Raw genomic sequence first — 19,766 nt, 5'->3', positions numbered from 1 at the left:
ACCACGCAGGCCCTTCAAATATATTTAGGTATGCCACATCATTCTATCATTAATATTGCATATACCTTGTCTTTCATTATTGGCAAAACTATTACTCGGAATTTTGAGAATGACAATGCACAAACAAATGTGATGAAACAAAACACCCACAATGCATGCCTTTTATGTTAAATCTTCTCAGACTGAAATATTAAAAGTACGAAACAAAAAAGGAAACCTGAAAAGTATGCAATTTTTTTGGCGCGGCAGTGCAATATCTTTGGGATCGCCCCACGCAAGAGGCCGCGTTTCTACCAGAAAGCTCGCCTTAGGGAGCCTACATGCAAGAACAGCGCTTGAATGTCTCTTGCATGTAGGCTCTCTAGCTCGCCTTCGTGCATAGCGTTCGCCGCCAGTGTTTCCAGGTAACCATTACGGTTGCTTAGGCTGCAGTTGTCGGGAAGCATGAGAAGCAGTCAGTGATCTTCGCATGCTATCGCGTTCCACTCTTAAAAGCGAAGCTTAAGCGTCCTCCCAATTTTTTTGCTAGTGTACGAATTAAAATATTCGATTTGTACATATTGCATACTGATAATTGAAAGACACCAAATACGGGTCTCTCTTTGGCCTTTGTATATACAACAGAGACCCTATTAGTTACTTTCTCCGCCGGGAGTGAGAAAGGTCATTGGATCACTTACCGCAGGCCCAGCCAGGTAAAGTGGCCCCTTCTGGTGGCCAGTTGCCATCACAAGAGTGGGAATTACCAACAAGCACTCGCCACCTACAGGAGCCTGCATCGGAGGTTTCCCGACAACGTCGAATGTACGTAGTGCAGCGTGCAAGCTCTCGCTCGACACGTACGGTCTTGTCAGAAATTTCGAGGTCACATATCGAGTGGCCTAATTCATCGCTTGGCGCGGCGGCACGACCCCTATGGCGGCACGTTTTGGATGGAAACAAAAACAAATTACAAAGAAAGGAAAAAAAAAGCACAGGTCATTTGCCCTGCGTTGTCTTTAAGAAACGTATGGCTACTAGATTTGTTTTTTGCTGTGACTTTGTAGAGAGTCTGGCGGCGTACTTACTAACCATATCGTGCACAATCAGACAAAGAAAACATAATAATAAATTTGAGATTTGACATCTCGAAACTGCGCAGTGGTTGACGAGGAGCGCCGTAGTGGAGGCCTCCGGATAAATGTTCACCACCTGGGGTTATTCAACATGCACGTAACTCTAAGAACGTGAGCTGTTTTGCATTTCATCAAATAGAAATGCAGCTGCCGTGGCCACGAATTGAACTCGCTACCACGTGTTCATCGGCAAAAGAAACATTAGGCTCGATTATCAAAATACCAAACCTAAATGGTTGCATAAACGGTCGAGATGACGTGTTATTGTGCAGAAAAGTTGATTTGAATTAGGTTACGAAACATGCACGCAATACATTAGAGAAATCTATTCACAACAAAAAACTATTTTTCTAAATCTAGGGTACCTAACGACGTGAGCTAAACGGTGTCCTTACACTCTCTATGAGGCACCCGCCGTGGTTGCTCAGTGGCTATGGTGTTGGGCTGCTGAGCACGAGGTCGCGGGGTCGAATGCCGGCCACGGCGGCCGCATTTCGATGGGGACGAAATGCGAAAATACTCGTATACTTACATTTAGGTGCACGTTAAAGAACTCCAGGTGGTCCAAATTTCTGGAGTCCCCCACTACGGCGTGCCTCATAGTCAGAACTGCTTTTGGCACGTAAAACCCCATAATTTAATTTAATACTCTCTATGAGGCGCCTTCTTCCCCGTGTCACATTTTAAAGCTGCATTTTAAACATCTTTGAAACCGAACACCATTGAAGTTCTCAAGTTTCATTTGGTCCCTTTAGCTACCTCATTAAAATAAGTCAATGAGCCCTGCAGGTTTTATTTCTCGTTGGTTTCAGTGGCCTTGTACGCGTGTGACAAGGATAGATAAGTATCCAAGATTACATTTGGGTCTATGACAAAAAATGTACTGTAGCCTTCCGTTAATTAGACTCCGGTTAATTCTATTTTTCGGGTAATTTGATCTCGACCGATGGCCCTGGCCGGCGCCTATGCATTTATATGGCCCAAACTTCCGTTATTTCAATATAAAAACTGGCCTTCGCCGGATAATTCTAACTTGACTTATCAGCTTTGCCGAATACAGCCCTGTTACGCGGTGAAGCATACGCAATTTGTTGCGGTGAAGCATATCAAGAATAGAAAGGGGCCACTGTCATGAGACATAGTACGCGTACGTGTCTTTTAATTATACACGAAGGGACGCGCCGTCCCGGTCACAGTACGAGCAGCTAGACGCCAAATAAGTATACTGGCAGCCTGTTTTTGAGTGTTGCTGTGGCGATTTGCGACCTCGTTTCACCTGCCATGCCTGTCTGGTATATGAGACCGTTAACAGGGCCTTGTACGCGTTCCTTCATTATACCTTAATTATACGTGCGCTCACGCACCGTGCACCGGGAAGAGGGGATGAAAAAAATATCTGTTTAGGGAAGAAGGATGGTTAGATGAAAAAACTCGGAAAGTCGACTGGTCGTTTAAGCCAGTAAACGAGCGGGGGTCCAACTAAAACTCCGAAGGCTTGCCAGTAATCTAATTTGCCGTCTCGATGCATGCGCATGTGGAAAATAAAGAACGTGCTTTAACGAACGTGTGGAAAATAAGAACGTGATTTGCCGTCCCGGAGACGGCACATGTGCGTGTGGAAAATAACGTGCAGTGGCACCTTTCCCTGTTTGGCATGCTTCGCCACATGACACAGTTGTGCTGCGGCAAAGGTATTTTTAAAGGCAATACTGCCATGCGAATCAACGATGTGTTTCGGCGTTTTTTCAGCTTTTTCCTTAATTCGACGCGATATAATTCGACCAGCTTCGGCGGTCCCGTCATGATATAATTAACGGAAGCGAGCTGCTTCGGTATCCTTTGGAATAAATTTCAACCAAGCACTGCGTAATTGTAGCCTCGCTTGTGCCGGAACTCTCTTGCGCAAGGGTTAATATGAGATCAGTTGAGAGTGCAGTGGTTGTGAAGGCTGGGCGGGTTTGTGTTGGTTTATTCTCGAGACAACGCGAAAGGATGGGACGTGAAGAATGAAAAAGACAACACACTGCTGTCTTGTCCTTTCCTCTGTTCACTTCCCGTATTTTAGCGCTGTTCCGAGAACCATTGAGAGAACCGTATTACTTCCGTTTGCATGCAAAATCGCTAGCAAACGTTTCACAAAATGTGCTGCCATATCGTTCGGGTTATGTATAGTCCGCAAAATATGGCGCCATTTCGAACATAACAAGCGCTGCATAGTAAACGCGGTAGATGACAAATATCATGCATCACTTGCTTTCAGAATCCTGGAGAACGTAGAGACAAATGCCAGCATGCGCCGAACAAATTGTAATTGGCTGCATTTCTAGAGCGTGCGACGCGACCCATTTCCCTATTCATTCACAGTGTTATGTTAGCTTGCTAAATGACTGGAAAGTAGGCAAGTTCGTCTAGATTCGTATGTAAACCTGAACAGCGTAACACTGACCAAAGCGGAAAGACGGAAACAATAGAGGACATGCGTTTTACTCACAATTCTTTTTTTTTTTGTGTGTCGTTTGAAAACTGCGAAGAAGAAAAAAATTGGTTTTGAGTGCAGAGCATTTCCTGCCTATTCACCTCTTCTTTTGGCCTTGTTACGCCGCCCTGCCCCAGCAGAACTAGGCGTATGTGAGCTTCATTGGCAGATCGTGTCGCTTTATAGATGCAAAACTGAACAATCGAATGGGCACCGCGTCAAGTGCGTGCAGGAGATTGGTGGCTTGAGCAGCCGGCAGCCCGATTCATCTGTGTGATAAATTTTAAGGTAAAAGCGGCTCTTTAGATGTATCCAGAGCGCTAAATCGGATGTGTGGCATTGCATAGCAGAATGTGTGTGTGGCAAAAGCATAAATAGCATACATAACAGACAGCGCAATATTGAAAGCTTGATATTACAAAACCAATACAGCAGAAAGCAAAAGCTACATAGAACAACATAAACCCGTACTGAACGCTACGTAAGAAGTTAGTGTCTTGACACGGAAGAGCACCTTATCCATTTTGCAGCTAGAATTGTAGAAGTCCTTTATTTATTTTTTTTTCATCTATTTTTTTTCACCGTTGCGCAGGTTTGCGCTTTCTGGTGAGACTCACCAACGATCTGGGCCTCAGCGAGTCTGCCGAGTACGCGGCCAAGCTGAAGAAGGCTGAGAAGGCGAAGGAGATGAAGGAGCAGGTAAGAAGGAACGCCTTCCTGTCAATTCTTGCTTTATTTTTTGTGCTCTTCATTTTATTGGTGCAGGTAAGCTCTCGGTCAGACGGCGAGAATCAGTGAACTTGTAGCGCCAAACTGCTGCTCCGCGTTCATTGCTCGGCAAATGTTAGCGAAAGCTATGGCACTCACCTTCATAGGCTATACCCAGCGTTTACCCTCAAATAAACATTTCCGTCCTTTTTTTAATTTATACTCCATTCCCTCTCGAACACATCACTATGTTATACCATCTTGAAGAGAGGTCGGTGGGTCATGCAAAGGCGTGCATTTCAGGTGAGCTCCTTAACGTACTTACTGACTTGATGTTGCGGAGTGTGTGTACATTTTTCTTTCGTATTTTATCCCGAGCGCCATGCTTTATTTTAGTACCAACTAACCCCATTCCGCCTTCATGTTATTTGGTGAACAACAGTCTCCTGGTTTATGCAAAGCAATCTACGGCATAACAACACCTAAGTTGTGCGGGATAGTGCAGCTGTGCCACTCGAAAACCACTCCGTTATACACTCTCCTGCTCAACCCGATTTTCCATCCGCCTGAATGCCATTTCTATTACAGCACAACCTCGAAATTACATCTTTATCGCCGCACAGCCGTGACGTGTCCACAACTGCGGCATGTGGACTCTCTTGTCTACGTTGCCGAGTATGTTACCGGGAGCTGGTAGGCGGAACAGCGAGAGTTCCGCCTACCAGGTCCCGAGGTGGTGTTTTCTCACTTTTTAATGCCAGAGCATTATGTGGCTCATGAGGCGGAAAATACGTCGTTGCCGTGACCACACGATGGTCCAAAAAGGATACGTATTCTCGACCTTTGGTGGCAGTTCAACACACGACCATTGTTGTTAATTAAGGCGAAGTTTATCAAGGTACAGTTAATTAGGACATACTTAATTAAGGTACTCGAGCCAACAACCTTTAGTGGGAGTCAAATGCGCTACCTTTTATGTTAATTAAATCGACGTTAGTTAAGGTAGAGCTAATTGAGGCACTCGAACCCACAACATTTGTTGGGAGTCATACCCGCGACATTTCGTGTTAATTAGGGCAAAGTTAATTAATACACGGTTTATTAAGCTAGAGTTATTAAGGCGCTCGAACCCACGACCTTTTTGGGAGAGAGAGAGAGAAACGTGCTTTAATCAGACGCTGAGTCGTATCATCAACCTTTGGTGGTAGTCGAACCCACGACATTGGGTTGTGCGCACCTTGTGACGAACACCGTTGGTCACGTGACGTCGCCGCGCTTCTGCTGACGTGGCCGCAATGCTTTCGCTTTCATCCACGTAGGGATAACTAAGTGCGTCCGGAATTTTTTTGCGACTAGTGTAAGTGCTTCCGGGGCTAGCGTAATGGTCATGTAGTGATGTAAAATAGCGAGCAGAGGAGCTTGTGGGCCGCGAAGTGTACGACATCAAAATTATTTAGAGTTAATTTTGCTGGGAAAAAATACGCTTTCATTGCAGGGTTGGCATGGGTGCAGTCTACTGAAATTAGCGTAAGTGTGATGGCACTGTGCTGGGAAAGCTTTAAGGCTTCATAAGTAGAGCAATGCTTATATCATAACGACACGGATTCAGCACAAATAGTTCGAGAAGCGTCTGAATCTATAGCCCTGAGGCCAGTTTTGTGTGCATACAATGAAGGTAAAAATTCAATTCTGGGGCTCTTACGTGCCAAAACCGCGATATGACTAGTAGGCACGCCGTGGTGTAGCACTCCGGAATAATTCTGTCCACCTGTGGGCTTTTATAGTGCATTCGCTGCAAGGTACATGGGCATTTTTGCATTTCGGTTCCATCTAAATGCAGCCGCCGCAGCTGGGATTAAATCCCGTGCCCTCGGACTCAGCAGTGCAACGCCAAAAACACTACTCCATCACGGCGGGTATGCAATATACAAGTCAAACATACAGTAGAATATGATGTAAGATACAGGCGATAGGTGAAATGCATAATTCTAAGCGTATACTATGATTGTAAGTCTGAAGCTTAGCACGTTGATTTGTACTGAATATATTACAAAAAAATTGAGAAGTACGGCATGTATAGTCTCATTAAATAGTTACCTTTCCGAATGATTTGAGCACAGTACATTGCCCACTACGGATTTGACTTGACGCAAACGTCTGATCCTCGCCTCGATGTCAAGGTAACTGCTTGCTGAAAGAATTTACTGAGACAACCGAGTTACGGTTGCCTATAATCTTTAATAAAGCGACACTTTAAAGCAACGCGAAATCAGTTTAGCCATGTGAAGTATTGTTTAAACCATATCTTTATCGAAACTTTCAAAATTGATGAATAAGATGAATACCAAACTGTCCTAACTTGCATTTCGCGCCGGTAACTCACCGTAACGTCACGTATTGCAGAGCCTTTCTCGTTTTGGAGGGATGTTATCGCGACGTGATAAGTGCTTGGAGCCGAGTTCACAAGGATTTTTGTTCTTGAGTATTTGCTATTGGTCGGCTGCCGTGGCTATTACAATATTCTGTTATGAACACATTAGGCGTAAGAAATTGTGTGAGTACGGGCTTCTTTTTTATGATATAATATAGTTATTTGATGTTAAACAGCAAGCAAGGCGTTGTTGTTGGTATCGATGTCCTACCTATAGCAAGTGTCATTTGATGCAGTACAGAAATTACGGACTAAGACTGATAAGGACGCAGAGGCATTTGAGCTTGCTTCGTGCAGCGTGCCTGCGTGCTTTAGGTGGCGGCTAGATGCCTGCCACTTAGTTTATGGTGGCGTACAATAGATGGTGCCGCAGCTCTATGCAAGAAGTGGACATAGTTGCGCTATGTGAACATGTCTACTTAACACAACACGCATTACTTCAGTCTTTTACATATTTAGCCACTTTCTAGCGGATTCACATACTCAGTGAAAACCAACAAATCTGAATGTTCTATTTGCGGAATGATTGGAAGACGAAATGGAAAAAGTGATCTGCACTGAACCAATTAGGCCATCGCGCTTTTGGAAGAACTGATGTGGCTGACAAGCGTTGCGTCTTTGTTTACAGCGCTCAAGCAGCAGTGGAAGTAGAAGCGGAAGCCATCGAAGCAGCGGTCGCCTATCCAGGGATGGTTCCGCCAGCAGCAGTAAGGAGATGTCGACCAATTTGCGTGTGTCCTGCTTTGCATTAAGCCAAGGGAAGGATAGCGCAATTCTGGACGGTGGAGGATTAAGAAGTGGTGTGATGAGATTCAGGAACTTGCAGGCATAGGCTGACGCAAGGGGAGGTATTGCAGATGGCTGGGAGAGGCCTTCCTCCTGCTGTTGATGATGAATTACATTCTGCATGATGGACCTGACCAGTGTTGACAGCATACTTGCCTAAAAGGAACAATGATTCGCATAAACTCTCAAATACCTCGTGTTCCTGGTGGCTTTATATGTTGCAGTATATATTTGTAGAAGGGTACCTTGTATTACTGTGGATATTGAAAAGGTGCTGAAGCAACATGCTTTGTGTAGCTTCGAGATGAGTATGATCAGCTTCTGCTTTGCCTGTATCCTGTACTTCTTTCCCTTTTCCAGTGTACAGTACACTGGAGTATTTCATAAGAACAGCCGCCGGCCAGTTATGATAGCGAACATTAAGGCGAGTGAGCAATAACAAGCAGTCCTTGTGAACTATAGGACCTTCGTGAACAGTGTCCATCGATATTTACGAGCATCTATGTCTAGGAAGAGAAATATACGAATGTAAACGCTGTTAGAGCGACCGCCAGAAATTAAGATTTCATAAAAGTGGCTTGTTGGGAGAGCTGGTGCATGCTACATTGTAAGGTTATGCCTGCAAACGGAAACAGTTGTTGGACCAGCAGCCTTCCTGTTCCTTTCTCTGTGTCTTTCTTCACGATTCTTTCTGCTTGTCCTTTCCGTTTGCTGTCATACCCTTACGAAATACTCAGGAAAAGCGTTAAACTGCCAGGCATTTCCTTTTGCGCATGTTACCTCACAATGGGTGGCAACGTTGAAAGCCTTCAGGTTGCTGCGGCATGCATGACACGATGCGAGGTGTTGTAGCGCGGAACTAAGGGGGACGAAGGGTACAAGTGCTGACTCCCATTATTAAAAGAACATGAGCACATGTAAAGAAAAATCGCTACAGCTGCACAGGTGCTTTTTTATTATTATTTTTTTTATTTGAATATACTGCAGGCCCTTCACGGCCCGTGCAGGAGTGGTACAGAAATGTAATGATTAAAACATCATGGGGAAAAGTCGATACAGAGAATGTCATACAGAAGTCATACAGAAATGTCATGAAAAAAAATCATGGTGAGAAGTCAATACACTGAATGCGGTTAATAAAAGAGTCGATGTTATTGCAACACACAATATCGTTAGTTAACTTGTTCCACTGGGAAATGGCGGATGGAAAAAGGGAGTGCTTGTGAACATGAACACGACTTGGGGGAGAATAGATTGTTTTAGAATGATTTAGTCTGGTTGAGCGTTTTGGAGGATCTTGCAGGTAATGAGAACGTGTTATCTGGAAATGACCATGGTATAATTCATAGATGAATTTTAGTCGTGAAATTGCTCTTCTCTGCGAGAGGGATTTTAGGTTTGCCCTTGCGATCAGACCTGAGATACTAAACTGCCTTTTGTAATCCGAATATACAAACCTAACTGCTAATTTTTGTATGCGTTCTATTTTATTTATAAGGCGTTTTTGATGAGGGCTCCAGATTAAATCAGCGTATTCTAGGCATGGCCTTATTAGTGTTTTGTACGCATTTAGTTTGAGGTGGGGTGGTGCTGCGCGCAGTTTTCTTTTCAAAAAGAATAGTTTGCCTTCGGCTTTTTGACAGATGGTCGATATGTGGGGCTCCCAGTTAAGGTTAGGCGTGAGTTTAATACCTAGATATTTCACCTGGTCGCTTTTGTTGATTATTGAGCTTCCGATCGAATATGTAAAGTTAAGCGGAAGTTTCTTATTTGTGAAAGAAATGTAATGTGTTTTTGATGTGTTCAATTTCATGCCCCATGTGTTGCACCAAGAGTTAATTGTTTGCAGAGAATTGTGAAGTTCTATCTGGTCGTCTGAGTTGTGTACGATTGTGTACACGACACAGTCGTCAGCAAACAGGCGCATCTGAATTGAGTTTTTAATGGCAAACTGGATGTCATTAATATACATCAATAACAAGAGTGGTGCCAGAACCGATCCCTGAGGTAATCCCGAGTGGACATCGAGTGGTTGTGAAAGATGATTATCGATTGCAACGCTCTGTTTACGATTGGTTAGAAAACTGTTGATCCAGGATATTATTTTATTGCGATAGCAATTATATGGACACTCAAAAGCAGATTTCTGCCGTCGGCGTCGCCGTCGCCGTCGCCGTGAGGTTCCGTATGACGTCATTTGGAGAAGAAATCGTTGCCGCGCGCCGAACGCTGTATGTGCGAGTGAAAGGGCGCGAGGGGCGCGTCTTTCACGGGGAGTGAACGCACGGCGGAGAACAAACGCGCGTTCTGCGCAGTGCTCGCTTAAGGGCTGCAGAAGTAGGCGTCTCCGTTCTCATTCACAATCACCATGTATGTAGAGCAAACGCGCCTTCTTCCGACGAGCGAGAGGCCGTGGGGGTGAGGGGGGGGTGAGGGAGGCGGCGTTTAGCTGCGGCACGCAGTGCCTATTTATATCAGAGGCTCCGGCAACAGTCACCAACGCCGCACGCATTTTGAGCGAACGCGGGCAAAACGCCGATGGCGTCGACAACAGTTCTGCGTGTTGCCGATGCTGCTGCATGTCCAAGTTTATACAGCTGATAAAGCTAATATCATTACTCCGTATAGCTCTCTACAAGTTTGCTATCGCAATTGATGCTTCGCCTTTCAGGTGAAACTGCGACAACTTTTTATTACTAATACCAAAAGCCGATAATTTTGTGAGTAAAACCTGGTGCGGAACTACGTCGAATGCTTTAGGAAAGTCTAAAAAAATTGCATCTAATTGGCCATCATTTTTAAGTACGTTAGCTACGTCGTGAGTTAACTCAGCTAGTTGGGTTATGGTTAACAATCTTGATCTGAAACCGTGCTGTTGTTTATACAAAAGTTCGTTTGTTTTTAGGTGAGTTATTATGGCCTTAAATATTACGTGTTCCATTATTTTGCAGCATGAGCTTGTTAATGACACTGGGCGGTAGTTATTTAAATCTAATTTCGAGCCCGATTTATGTGTTGGAATTATTGCAGCCGTGCGCCAATCGTCTGGTAACACTGATGTTTGAAGCGAAAGAGTGAATATTTTAAATAGATACTTTGATGTCCAGTTTGCGTATCGATTTAAGAATGAGTTAGAAATCTGATCGGGGCCGGTAGATTTTTTAAGATCAAGGTTATGCAATAGAGAAAGTATGCCCTCTTCACTTACAGTTAATTCTTCCATTGATATTTTGACATCGTAAGGTGTTAAAACTGCATTAGTAGCATGTTTTAAAAAAAACTGACTGAAAGAAACTGTTCATCTCATTAACAATGCCTTCAGGATCCTGAATAACATGATTCGAAATATTGATTTGCGTTAATTTTTCTTGTTCATCTGACAAATATCGCCAGAATGTGTGAGGGTCATGCGCCATAAACGAAGGTAACGTAGTGTCAAAGAAACGGGCTTTTGCTTCCGATATTTTTTGTTTTAATGTACCGATCAGATCATCTAACGTGCACTTGCTTCCTTTTTTCCGCCGTCGTTTTATTTTTCTCTTTAGGTGGATTATTTCACGTGTTATCCACGGGTATTCTCGGTTAGTGCGTTTCTTTTTATTTGTAATGAAGGTTTCTTCGCAATACTTAACAATATTTCTAAAACGCGTCCAGAGTTCTTGTACATTTGTTAGTTCACTGAATGTATGAAACTGGCATTCTAGGAAACCTAGTACAGCAGGATCATTTGCGCGTGTATAATTCTTAAAGTAAGTAGGTTGTGTTTTTTTGTATTTTCGCGTGGTTGAAATGGGACAGGTTAGAATAAGCGCCTTGTGATCTGAAATGCTCTTCTCGATGGACACTGAAGATCCTTCTAATGTACTACTTATAAGAACTAAGTCAAGCAAAGATGATGATGTTGAAGTGATACGGGTCTTATCAGTTACCATTTGGTTCAGTGAAAACGTGAACGCCATGTCTAGCAGTGATTCTGAGCTTGCGACGTCACGGCCGTCATGTGAGCGGTTGTTCCAGTCTATTCCGGGAAGGTTAAAATCACCGGCAATAATAAGTTTTGATTTGAAATTAGTATGTTTTGAAAGGTAGTCATGGAATCTGATCGATGAAGTCTGGTGCTGCAATTGGGGGCCGATAAACGCCCCCTACAGTTATGTTTTTGTTACAATACGTTATTTTGCACCATAAACTTTCATGGTCGGCAATGCCATCAAGTTCTAAGGACTTTATGTTATTTTTAATTGCTATCGCGACACCGCCGCCTCTTGATCCTCTGTCTTTACGGAACAGTGTGTATGAAGGAGGAATAACTTCAGAATCACCTACACCAGGATTAAGCCATGTTTCTGTTATTACTAAAATGTGTGGTTGATAAGACAGGATTAGGTTCTCTAATTGATCAAATTTATTTACCACACTTCGGGCATGTAGGGAAAGGATTCGTAGAGTTTTGGTACTGGGCTGTCATTTTGAAACTTTCTTGTTTTTAGAGAATTTCAGCGAAGTCGAAGTGGAAAGGGAATGTTTTGAAAGACTTGCTTTCTGCGGTAATTCAATCCTAATATTCTTCACTGGGTCCCAAGTATACACTTTCTCATCGATTCTCAGTTTGTCGAATGTTAGCCTAACTTTTGCTCCGTTTGCCCTTTCGTTTACCGCTGAATGCCACAAGTGCGTGCGCATTTCCCTTACTCTCTTAGAAAAATCTTCGGAAACAGTTAGTGGTGTGCCTTTCAGTTTGTAGCGGCAAGATAAGATTTTGGTTTTTTCGGCGTAATCAAACAATCTAAGGATGATCGGGCGGTCTCGGTTACTTGTGCGGGTACCAATCCTGTGAATTCTTTCAAGGGTTTTCACTTCAATGCCTAGTGTTTCTTTTAAAATGTTTTCTCTCACTATCATTTCGAGTGAAACTATATCTTCGTTAGGTTTTTCCGTTACCCCATAAATAATCAAGTTGTTCCGTCGACTCCTGTTTTCTAAATCATCCAAATTCAATGCAAGGTTCTGGATTTGATCTTTCGTGGTGTCATATTTGTTTTCACATTCGGCCAACTTCTCTTCGAAATACTTCAGTCGTTCCATGTCATTTTCAATTGCGGCAAGCCTAGTTTCCTTGTTATCAACTGTTCGCTCAACCTTTTTCAAGTTAGTCACTAGTTCTTTTAACGTTTTGTTGGTTTTAGATTGTTCTTTCAGAATTTGTTTCAGAAGATCGTTATTAGGACGAGTGTCAGATTTCGAGTCTGAGGTCGGACCGGGGTTGAGCTCGACATCGCCCGATGTTAGTAGTAATAGCTTAAATACATCATAGCACTCAACAATCAATACAGCGAGAAAGTGTGGACTTGGCAGCACCGTTAGCGTTACGTCATTGTCCCGTAAGGAGGATACAGAGTAGTTGTTACTGACCTGCACAACGAAACGAGCAGGAATAAGCATGGTCGTCTGGTCGGTGCCACCAAGTCCACTGAAGCGGTTGGGGTCATGGGTCAGGTTTATATACTGCCGAGTGCCTGATAACGTCGACGTGACCGCATCCGTGACGTGGTCGCTGCGTTGTTGGGGGGGCGTCGATCGTGATCGGAGTCTGCGCAGATTTGTAGTCCGATGTTGTGTCATCCGAAGTCACTGCCGTTCCGTTTGCGTGCGTATGTGTGGCCTGCCCTGTAGTGAGGACGCTTGGCCACAGCGCAATCTGCACAACGAAAAGAGCAGGAATAAGCATGGTCGTCTGGTCGGTGCCACCAAGTCCACTCACTGTATGCATCACTAAAAGAATTGGAAAAGACACCACATCATGGAATACCAACTGGCCCAAACCCTCGTTCTCACGCATGTCACGCAATCACTCGCATGTCACGTTGGCATGTATCGTAAAGAACGGTTTTTAGCTGCGCTTTTTCGTGCATATTTACGTTTAGCTGAACTGCGCGAAGACGGGACAAGGGAGAAAACAAACACGCACGCAGTGTTTGTTTCGTTCCTTGCCCCGTCTTCGCGCAGTTCACCCAAACCTTCATGTATCGTAAGCGTAGCGTGTGGGCATATTCAACGCAGATGCAGTGAAGTTATGCCGAGCAGTGGAACACTGCTGGTCAGACTTCTCTCTCTCTACAGACCAAGGAGAAAATATATTTGAAGAGACGCCGGCCTGGGGTGAAATTTCTTTAGCGTCCTATACTGCTTAGAAGAAAGATTCGCGCAGGTGAAGGGACGCTGAGAACACGAGTTCACTTTCTCCGGGGATCCGAAGGAATCGTATGAGGCGCGAAAGAGACTTCGCGAGCCGTTGTGATAACGGGTGCTGTGCACGTCAGTAGGTTGTGCATTCATAGAAGGTAGTTTTGTGGAATACAAATTTGGACTGCCGGTAACGTAGACCTATTTGCTAGTCTGGAAATGTAACCTGTCTTAATTTCACACGTTCGTCTCTAGCGTCCTTAGTAGCTGCATGGAGAACAGTAGTTGCGGTATAGCGTTGCAAGAAATGAGGACAAAATTTATATCGCATGCGATGAAATTCTCCCGAGCAAGAGAAAGTTAACTTTTAATCTATGGTACTTTGGTAGTATCGCTATATTGAAAGCCATCACACTGCGCAAAAAGGCTAACGAAGGATAAGATACTGCCTGCATTGGAAGGGGCGAAGGTAATCGCTCGCTGTGCAATGAACAAGTTACACTAATTTATTATGAGCGGCTCTCCGCCGGCAACCATACCACCGAGGTTATGTGACAGTGGTAGTGCTCTACCAAACTGTTGCAATGTAAAAGGCGAGACCACAACTCAAAATATACCTGTCCTGTCCTTCGTGCAATCCACAGGTACCAGCATCCAGTCCGAGCCGGCGATGTCAAAAGCTAGAGCGTCCACTACCAGCGGTAGAGCTCGTGCCAAGATACCACTGGTTGAAGCCGAAGAGGCGTACCAGACGTCACCCAGGGATATAGGTATGCAAGAGTGAATAGTATACGAGGAGTCTTGAATAACTTGTTTTCCAAGCGGTAACTTGTGTCGGCTTCTGTTCTGATGACGACTGCCGAATGCCGTAACGCTATGGAGTGAGCTTGAATTCGGTATTTAATTCGGTATTTTATTCCTCCTATAAATATATTGCGTGAACGTTATAAGATCTGAAGCATTCTATAGTCATGTTTACTGAATTTTCGTTGCTCTGAAATGCTCATTTAAAGGACAACGCAGACGATGTATAAGGTTCTTGCGCTTTGGTCCTTCGTCATGCGCAGGCCGTACCTGCCGGTAGCACCTGCGTTCGAGCATCAACGGCACCATGGGATCCTGTTTAATAAAAAGACGTGGCTTGCGCAAACTGGTCGACTATTAACGATGCTTGCGATCAAGTTCAAACTGCTCTCTGAGAAACATATAATGGAGATGGCCGTGGCAACTTGAATCGCGAGTCTCTCATTTAATATCACTTTGTCAGCGTCCTTCTTATTCACCCTCACATTGCAACGTAATCCGTTTCATCCTCATTCTCGTAGACATCCTGGCGTTGGCCCTGAACTCACTGCATGATTGTGAAGGTCGGTGAATGGGCACAAGCCCTCATCGGGGTGCCTATGTCTGTTCTTAATGCACCCAGCGTGCGATAGAAATTTCACTACACGAACTGAAGAGATATTCTCGGAACATGTTGTCCACATTTGAAGCAGACGCGGAGTGCGGCTTTCGAAGGACACGTTCTGGAGTCGATATTCTTCGCCGCGTATTGTCGGAATGATAGCGTCGCTGTAAATTACACAGGGTGTTTTAGCGAACACTAAAATAGCACAATTATAGTCCTTGAGCTGGTCTTCTCGAAGAGGCGGGCATTACTTGCACAAAAAATTGAAATGCGTTTTTGACTAATTAACAGAAATTCACAAATAAGCTTTTAACTAATTACATTATGGCACATTGCAATTTACAAAGTCTAGCGGGTGAGACTGCAAGGCATATGCACATGAAAGGAATTGTGTGGATGACGCCATTTACGAGATATGCGCCATCAAACTTGCGGTAGTCATTCCACTTACTTCCTACAAACGTCGTTTTATGCATTGAAGCACCAACATAACTGGAATGTCAATGAATTTCTCCGCAATTTTCGGGAATGAATATCTTGAAACTCGTATTGATGTATTGATGAAACTCGTGTCTTCCTGAGAATTCGTTTCAAGTGGATCCGTCTTGCGAACTCCCCGGCTAGAATTTGTAAATAGCAATATGTGCCGTAATATAATCAGTTACAAACACAATTAGTGCACTTTTGTTGTCTATTTGATTATGCATTTCAATTTGTAGTGCAAGTAATGGCCGCCTCTTCAAGTATACCAGTTCGCAGACTATAATTGTGTTATCTGCCACAGGCAATTAAAAAAAAGCGAAACTGTTCGCTGAAACAGCCGGTAGAACAGAACCTCTTAAGTTCATGATCGTTGCCTTAAAAAGAACACACAGAGGTCTTGCTAAGCACATGGACCTCTTCTCCAACCGCAAATCAGCTCAACGCTCTACAACACAACAACAGTCCACTGCCACAGTTGCGTGGCTTAATCGGGGTCGACAAGGGCCACGGACAGTTCATTTGGTAGCGGACGTTAAAAAAGGCCATAGAAACCTCAATTTGGTGCAGCCGATAAAGAATGACCACTCAGACTTCATTATGGTGCACGCGTTGACAATAGAAGGGCCACCGAGGGTTCAATTTGGTGCAAGCGGTAAAGCAGGGCTGTTCGAGAGCTGTCCTAGATACAAAAAGGAGAGGCCCTGTAAACTGAACTACGCGGCGCCTTGACATCCGTGGCGTTTTAAAGGCTTTTTTTTTTTGAGGCTCACTTGGTGGGGCTGGTGGTGGACTCCCTCTCATCTCCATTCCCGTCGATTTTGCGGGAGCATCCTATGAACTCTAAGTCGCCGCCCCTTTTCGGCTGGCTCCGGAGGGCGTGCTGAGAGCTCTGAAAGGACCCCTGCATCCCTGTGCTAGGCGCCTGGGATGCGCGAGTGATGCTCATGGCGCCGTTTGTATCAGTAGCACTTGAGGACCAACTTCAAGCAACAGAGGACTCTCAGGCGGCGAGGCCGACTTCTCATGCTTTTGTTGGTCGCTCTTGGCTGGTTTCTGCCAGACTGCCTTGTATTTGCTGGTGCTCTAGAGTTTTACAGCGTCTACTCCTTCGTGTGGTCATATACAATATTTAGCCTTATGCCTCACTGCTTATATTGGTATTAATTTTGAACAGGCCGGCTACGTGTAAGCTGGACCATAGTTCGCTTGTTCACCATGGTACTTGTGTTGTGTCCGGAGCCACATTCGTTTCCCTTCTTCCATTATCATACGGTTTTTGTTGTTATGAACATTTAACATTAATTAATTCGGTCAATCAGTCAATCAATCAATCAATCAATCAATCAACTGATGCAGACGCTTCGTACGAGGACCCGCTTGGACCCTTGGAGGAGAGGCCCCGTACCGCAGCAAGGACAAGACACCAGGTCGAGGACGACTTCGACAACGAGGAACTCGGGGACGACATGCTGCCTGAGTGAACCGATCGATGGCGCCAAGGTCGCAAATGTTTAGGAAGGGTGGGATCATTCATAGATGACAAACGGCGGAGCGTGACATCACTGCAACATTTCGCTCGTGAAAATAGAGAAATGTATCTGTCCTGTACTTACTCGGAGGGCAAGATTGATACACGTGGCCGAGTTCTCGAATGGCCATTAGGAAAGATTGCTTCCGAGCACATAAACAGCGAAAAACAGGAGGTGTGTCCACGTGATCGTCTATTTCTGTCTTTCTTTTCGTCAGCACGCAATAACTTTCTTTACAAACCTGCAGCTTGCTTATACAAACTGGGGTACTGAGACTGGGCATAAATAGCGAATGGGAGTAAGTGAGCGCAGACTTGCCCTTCGATTTGCCTAAATACGAGAAACGCGTTGTTGAATAAACTGTGAATGTGGCATGTTGCGATAACAGCTCAAAAATATACGAGGCAAAGCAAAGTTCTCCGTTTCGACAAGCGGCTGCACGGCAGCCTATAGTTCCGTTCTTTCCATTTCACTTTATTTCCAGAAAGACTTCAGACTGGGTTATTACATCAAAGGCGGAATTACCACACCGGTTTAACATGCTAATAATGTTATAAACGTCTTCAATGAATGCACATGAATGGTTGATGGCGGTTATGTCGTACGAAAGGCCGTTCTAGTCTACGACAATACGCGAGGGTAAAAAGAAGACGAAATTTGACAGTACGCGCTTTGGGGCGAGCGATGCTTAATGAATGACCTGTGTGAAGTGATATCCGTGCCGATGGTGAAATGGAATTTGCGTGAGTGAGATCACTGTAAACGAATTTTAGAAATACTGGTAGCCTGGCGACACGACGGCGATACGCAAGGGTTGGTAAACCAGATCTGCTTTCAAGGGTGATACAATGACGGTCTATGAATATGCTGAGTAGCACGTTAGTAGCATGTTTATGTACGGATTCAAAAGCGTTTATTAGGTTTCATGAGATCTCCAGATGTCAGATGCGTATTCGAGTTTAGACCTCATGAACGATTTGCATGTCATATTAGTTTAACGTGGAGAACAGCCTTTCGTAAGTGACGTATAAAAAAAAATTTTTTTTGTTAGCAGATGAAATTGGCCTTAGTCACATGCAAACACCAGTCAATGTGGTGAGAAGCAGTATGTCTTCGTGCAGTGTGTATTTGAAGGATTTAACTGGTTCAATAGCTGGCTGTCTATTAGTTACGAAAATGGAATGGTATTGTGACAGCGGAATATTGGCATACTTTTGCATTTACAAAAATTTATGAACAATTAACAGCCAGTGATGACAGAAAGCAGGGGGGGGGGTATGCGCATTGCTGGAATGCGAATCCCCCTACACCTTCTTTCTCGAGAGCGCCGGACGCTAGCGCCACCAGTTTTACCGAGAGAGCATGCCTGGCGCGCCGGCCACGGCTGGCGCGTTGCATCTATTTATTTTTATTTATTACATACTGCAGTCCGAAGACCAAGCAGGAGGGGCAAAAAGGGAACATAGTGAAAGAAATGAACAAGTTCTACAAAAGGTTATAATAAACATTGCTCCTGAACGACAAGCATACACTAACAAAGGTGATTAAATATATACACGTGTAGAAAAATTTGCATAACTATGTATTAACAGTTGTATGTACAGAAGGGTAAAGAAAACACATCAAAATTTATACACAATCAGTTTAAACACAATCCACAGTTTTATGCACACAAGGGTAAAGCAAACACAATTTAGATAACGCGTTGACGTAATATAGTATGGCAATAACAACAATGTAGTTTAGACGAAAAGATGCATGTGTTTTTCGAAGTCAGGAAAGCCACGTTCTGGAAAAACATTTGAAGGCAGTGCATTCCATTCGTTAATGGTTCGCGGAAAGAACGAGTGTTTGAAAAGGTTAGTACGTGCAAAGTACGGTGTCAGATCGTGATTGTGACAATGTCTGGTGTGCCGGGAAGAAGGGGAAATGAATTGATCGGGATCGATACTAAACTGCTGATTTAGGAGCAGGAAAAGAAACTTGAGCCTCGCGATCGCTCTGCGCTGTTTCAAGAGTGGATTGTTGTTAGTAGCCATGAGTGATGAAGGTGAATCAAGATTCTGGTAGTCGTTATATATGAATCTTACTGCTCTCCTTTGGACCATTTCTAGTTTATTAACATCCTTTTTAAAATATGGGTTCCAGGCCACGCATGTGTACTCTAGACGGGGTCGAATGAAAGTATTATATGCAAGAAGTTTGATCTGAGATGGCGCGTTTTTAATTTATGTCTAAGAAATCCTAGTTTTCTTGAAGCGGAGGAACAAACGTCGTCAATATGGCTACCCCATGATAGTCGATTTCTAATATTGACCCCCATGTATTTGAAATCACTGACTTCGATCAGGGGATTATTATTTAAGGTGTGCCTAGAAGAAAAAGGGCTAATTTTATTTGAGATTCGCATAAAGACTGATTTGTTAATGTAACTCCATCGACCATGTGTTGCAGCAATCGGAAAGAGAATTCAGGTTGTTCTGTAAGCACTTCTGGTCCTTTTCACTTTTAATTGATTTGTAAAGAATGCAGTCGTCTGCAAAAAGTTTTAAGTTTATGGCAGAAGTGTCAACTGATGAAACGATGTCATTGATGAAGATAAGAAATAAGGCAGGACAAAGGACACTACCCTGGGGAACTCCCGAGG

General features: G+C 44.1%; 1 protein-coding gene across 1 annotated transcript in view; it reads left to right on the top strand.

Annotated features, from left to right (window-relative positions):
* The window catches only part of LOC119462461 (intraflagellar transport protein 88 homolog), a 73,490-nt gene extending 56,229 nt beyond the window's left edge, over positions 1-17,261 (top strand). The window contains 5 exon segments of the mRNA XM_049672990.1: positions 686-804; positions 4,184-4,290; positions 7,359-7,437; positions 14,344-14,469; positions 16,947-17,261. Coding sequence (XP_049528947.1) covers positions 686-804; positions 4,184-4,290; positions 7,359-7,437; positions 14,344-14,469; positions 16,947-17,071 — 556 coding nt within the window. The 3' untranslated portion in view covers positions 17,072-17,261.
* Positions 17,262-19,766: the final 2,505 nt, after the last annotated feature.

The sequence above is a fragment of the Dermacentor silvarum genome, chromosome 8 (genome assembly GCF_013339745.2).
Source record: "Dermacentor silvarum isolate Dsil-2018 chromosome 8, BIME_Dsil_1.4, whole genome shotgun sequence".
Lineage (NCBI taxonomy): Eukaryota > Metazoa > Arthropoda > Arachnida > Ixodida > Ixodidae > Dermacentor > Dermacentor silvarum.
This window is presented reverse-complemented; position numbering and strand designations above follow the sequence as displayed.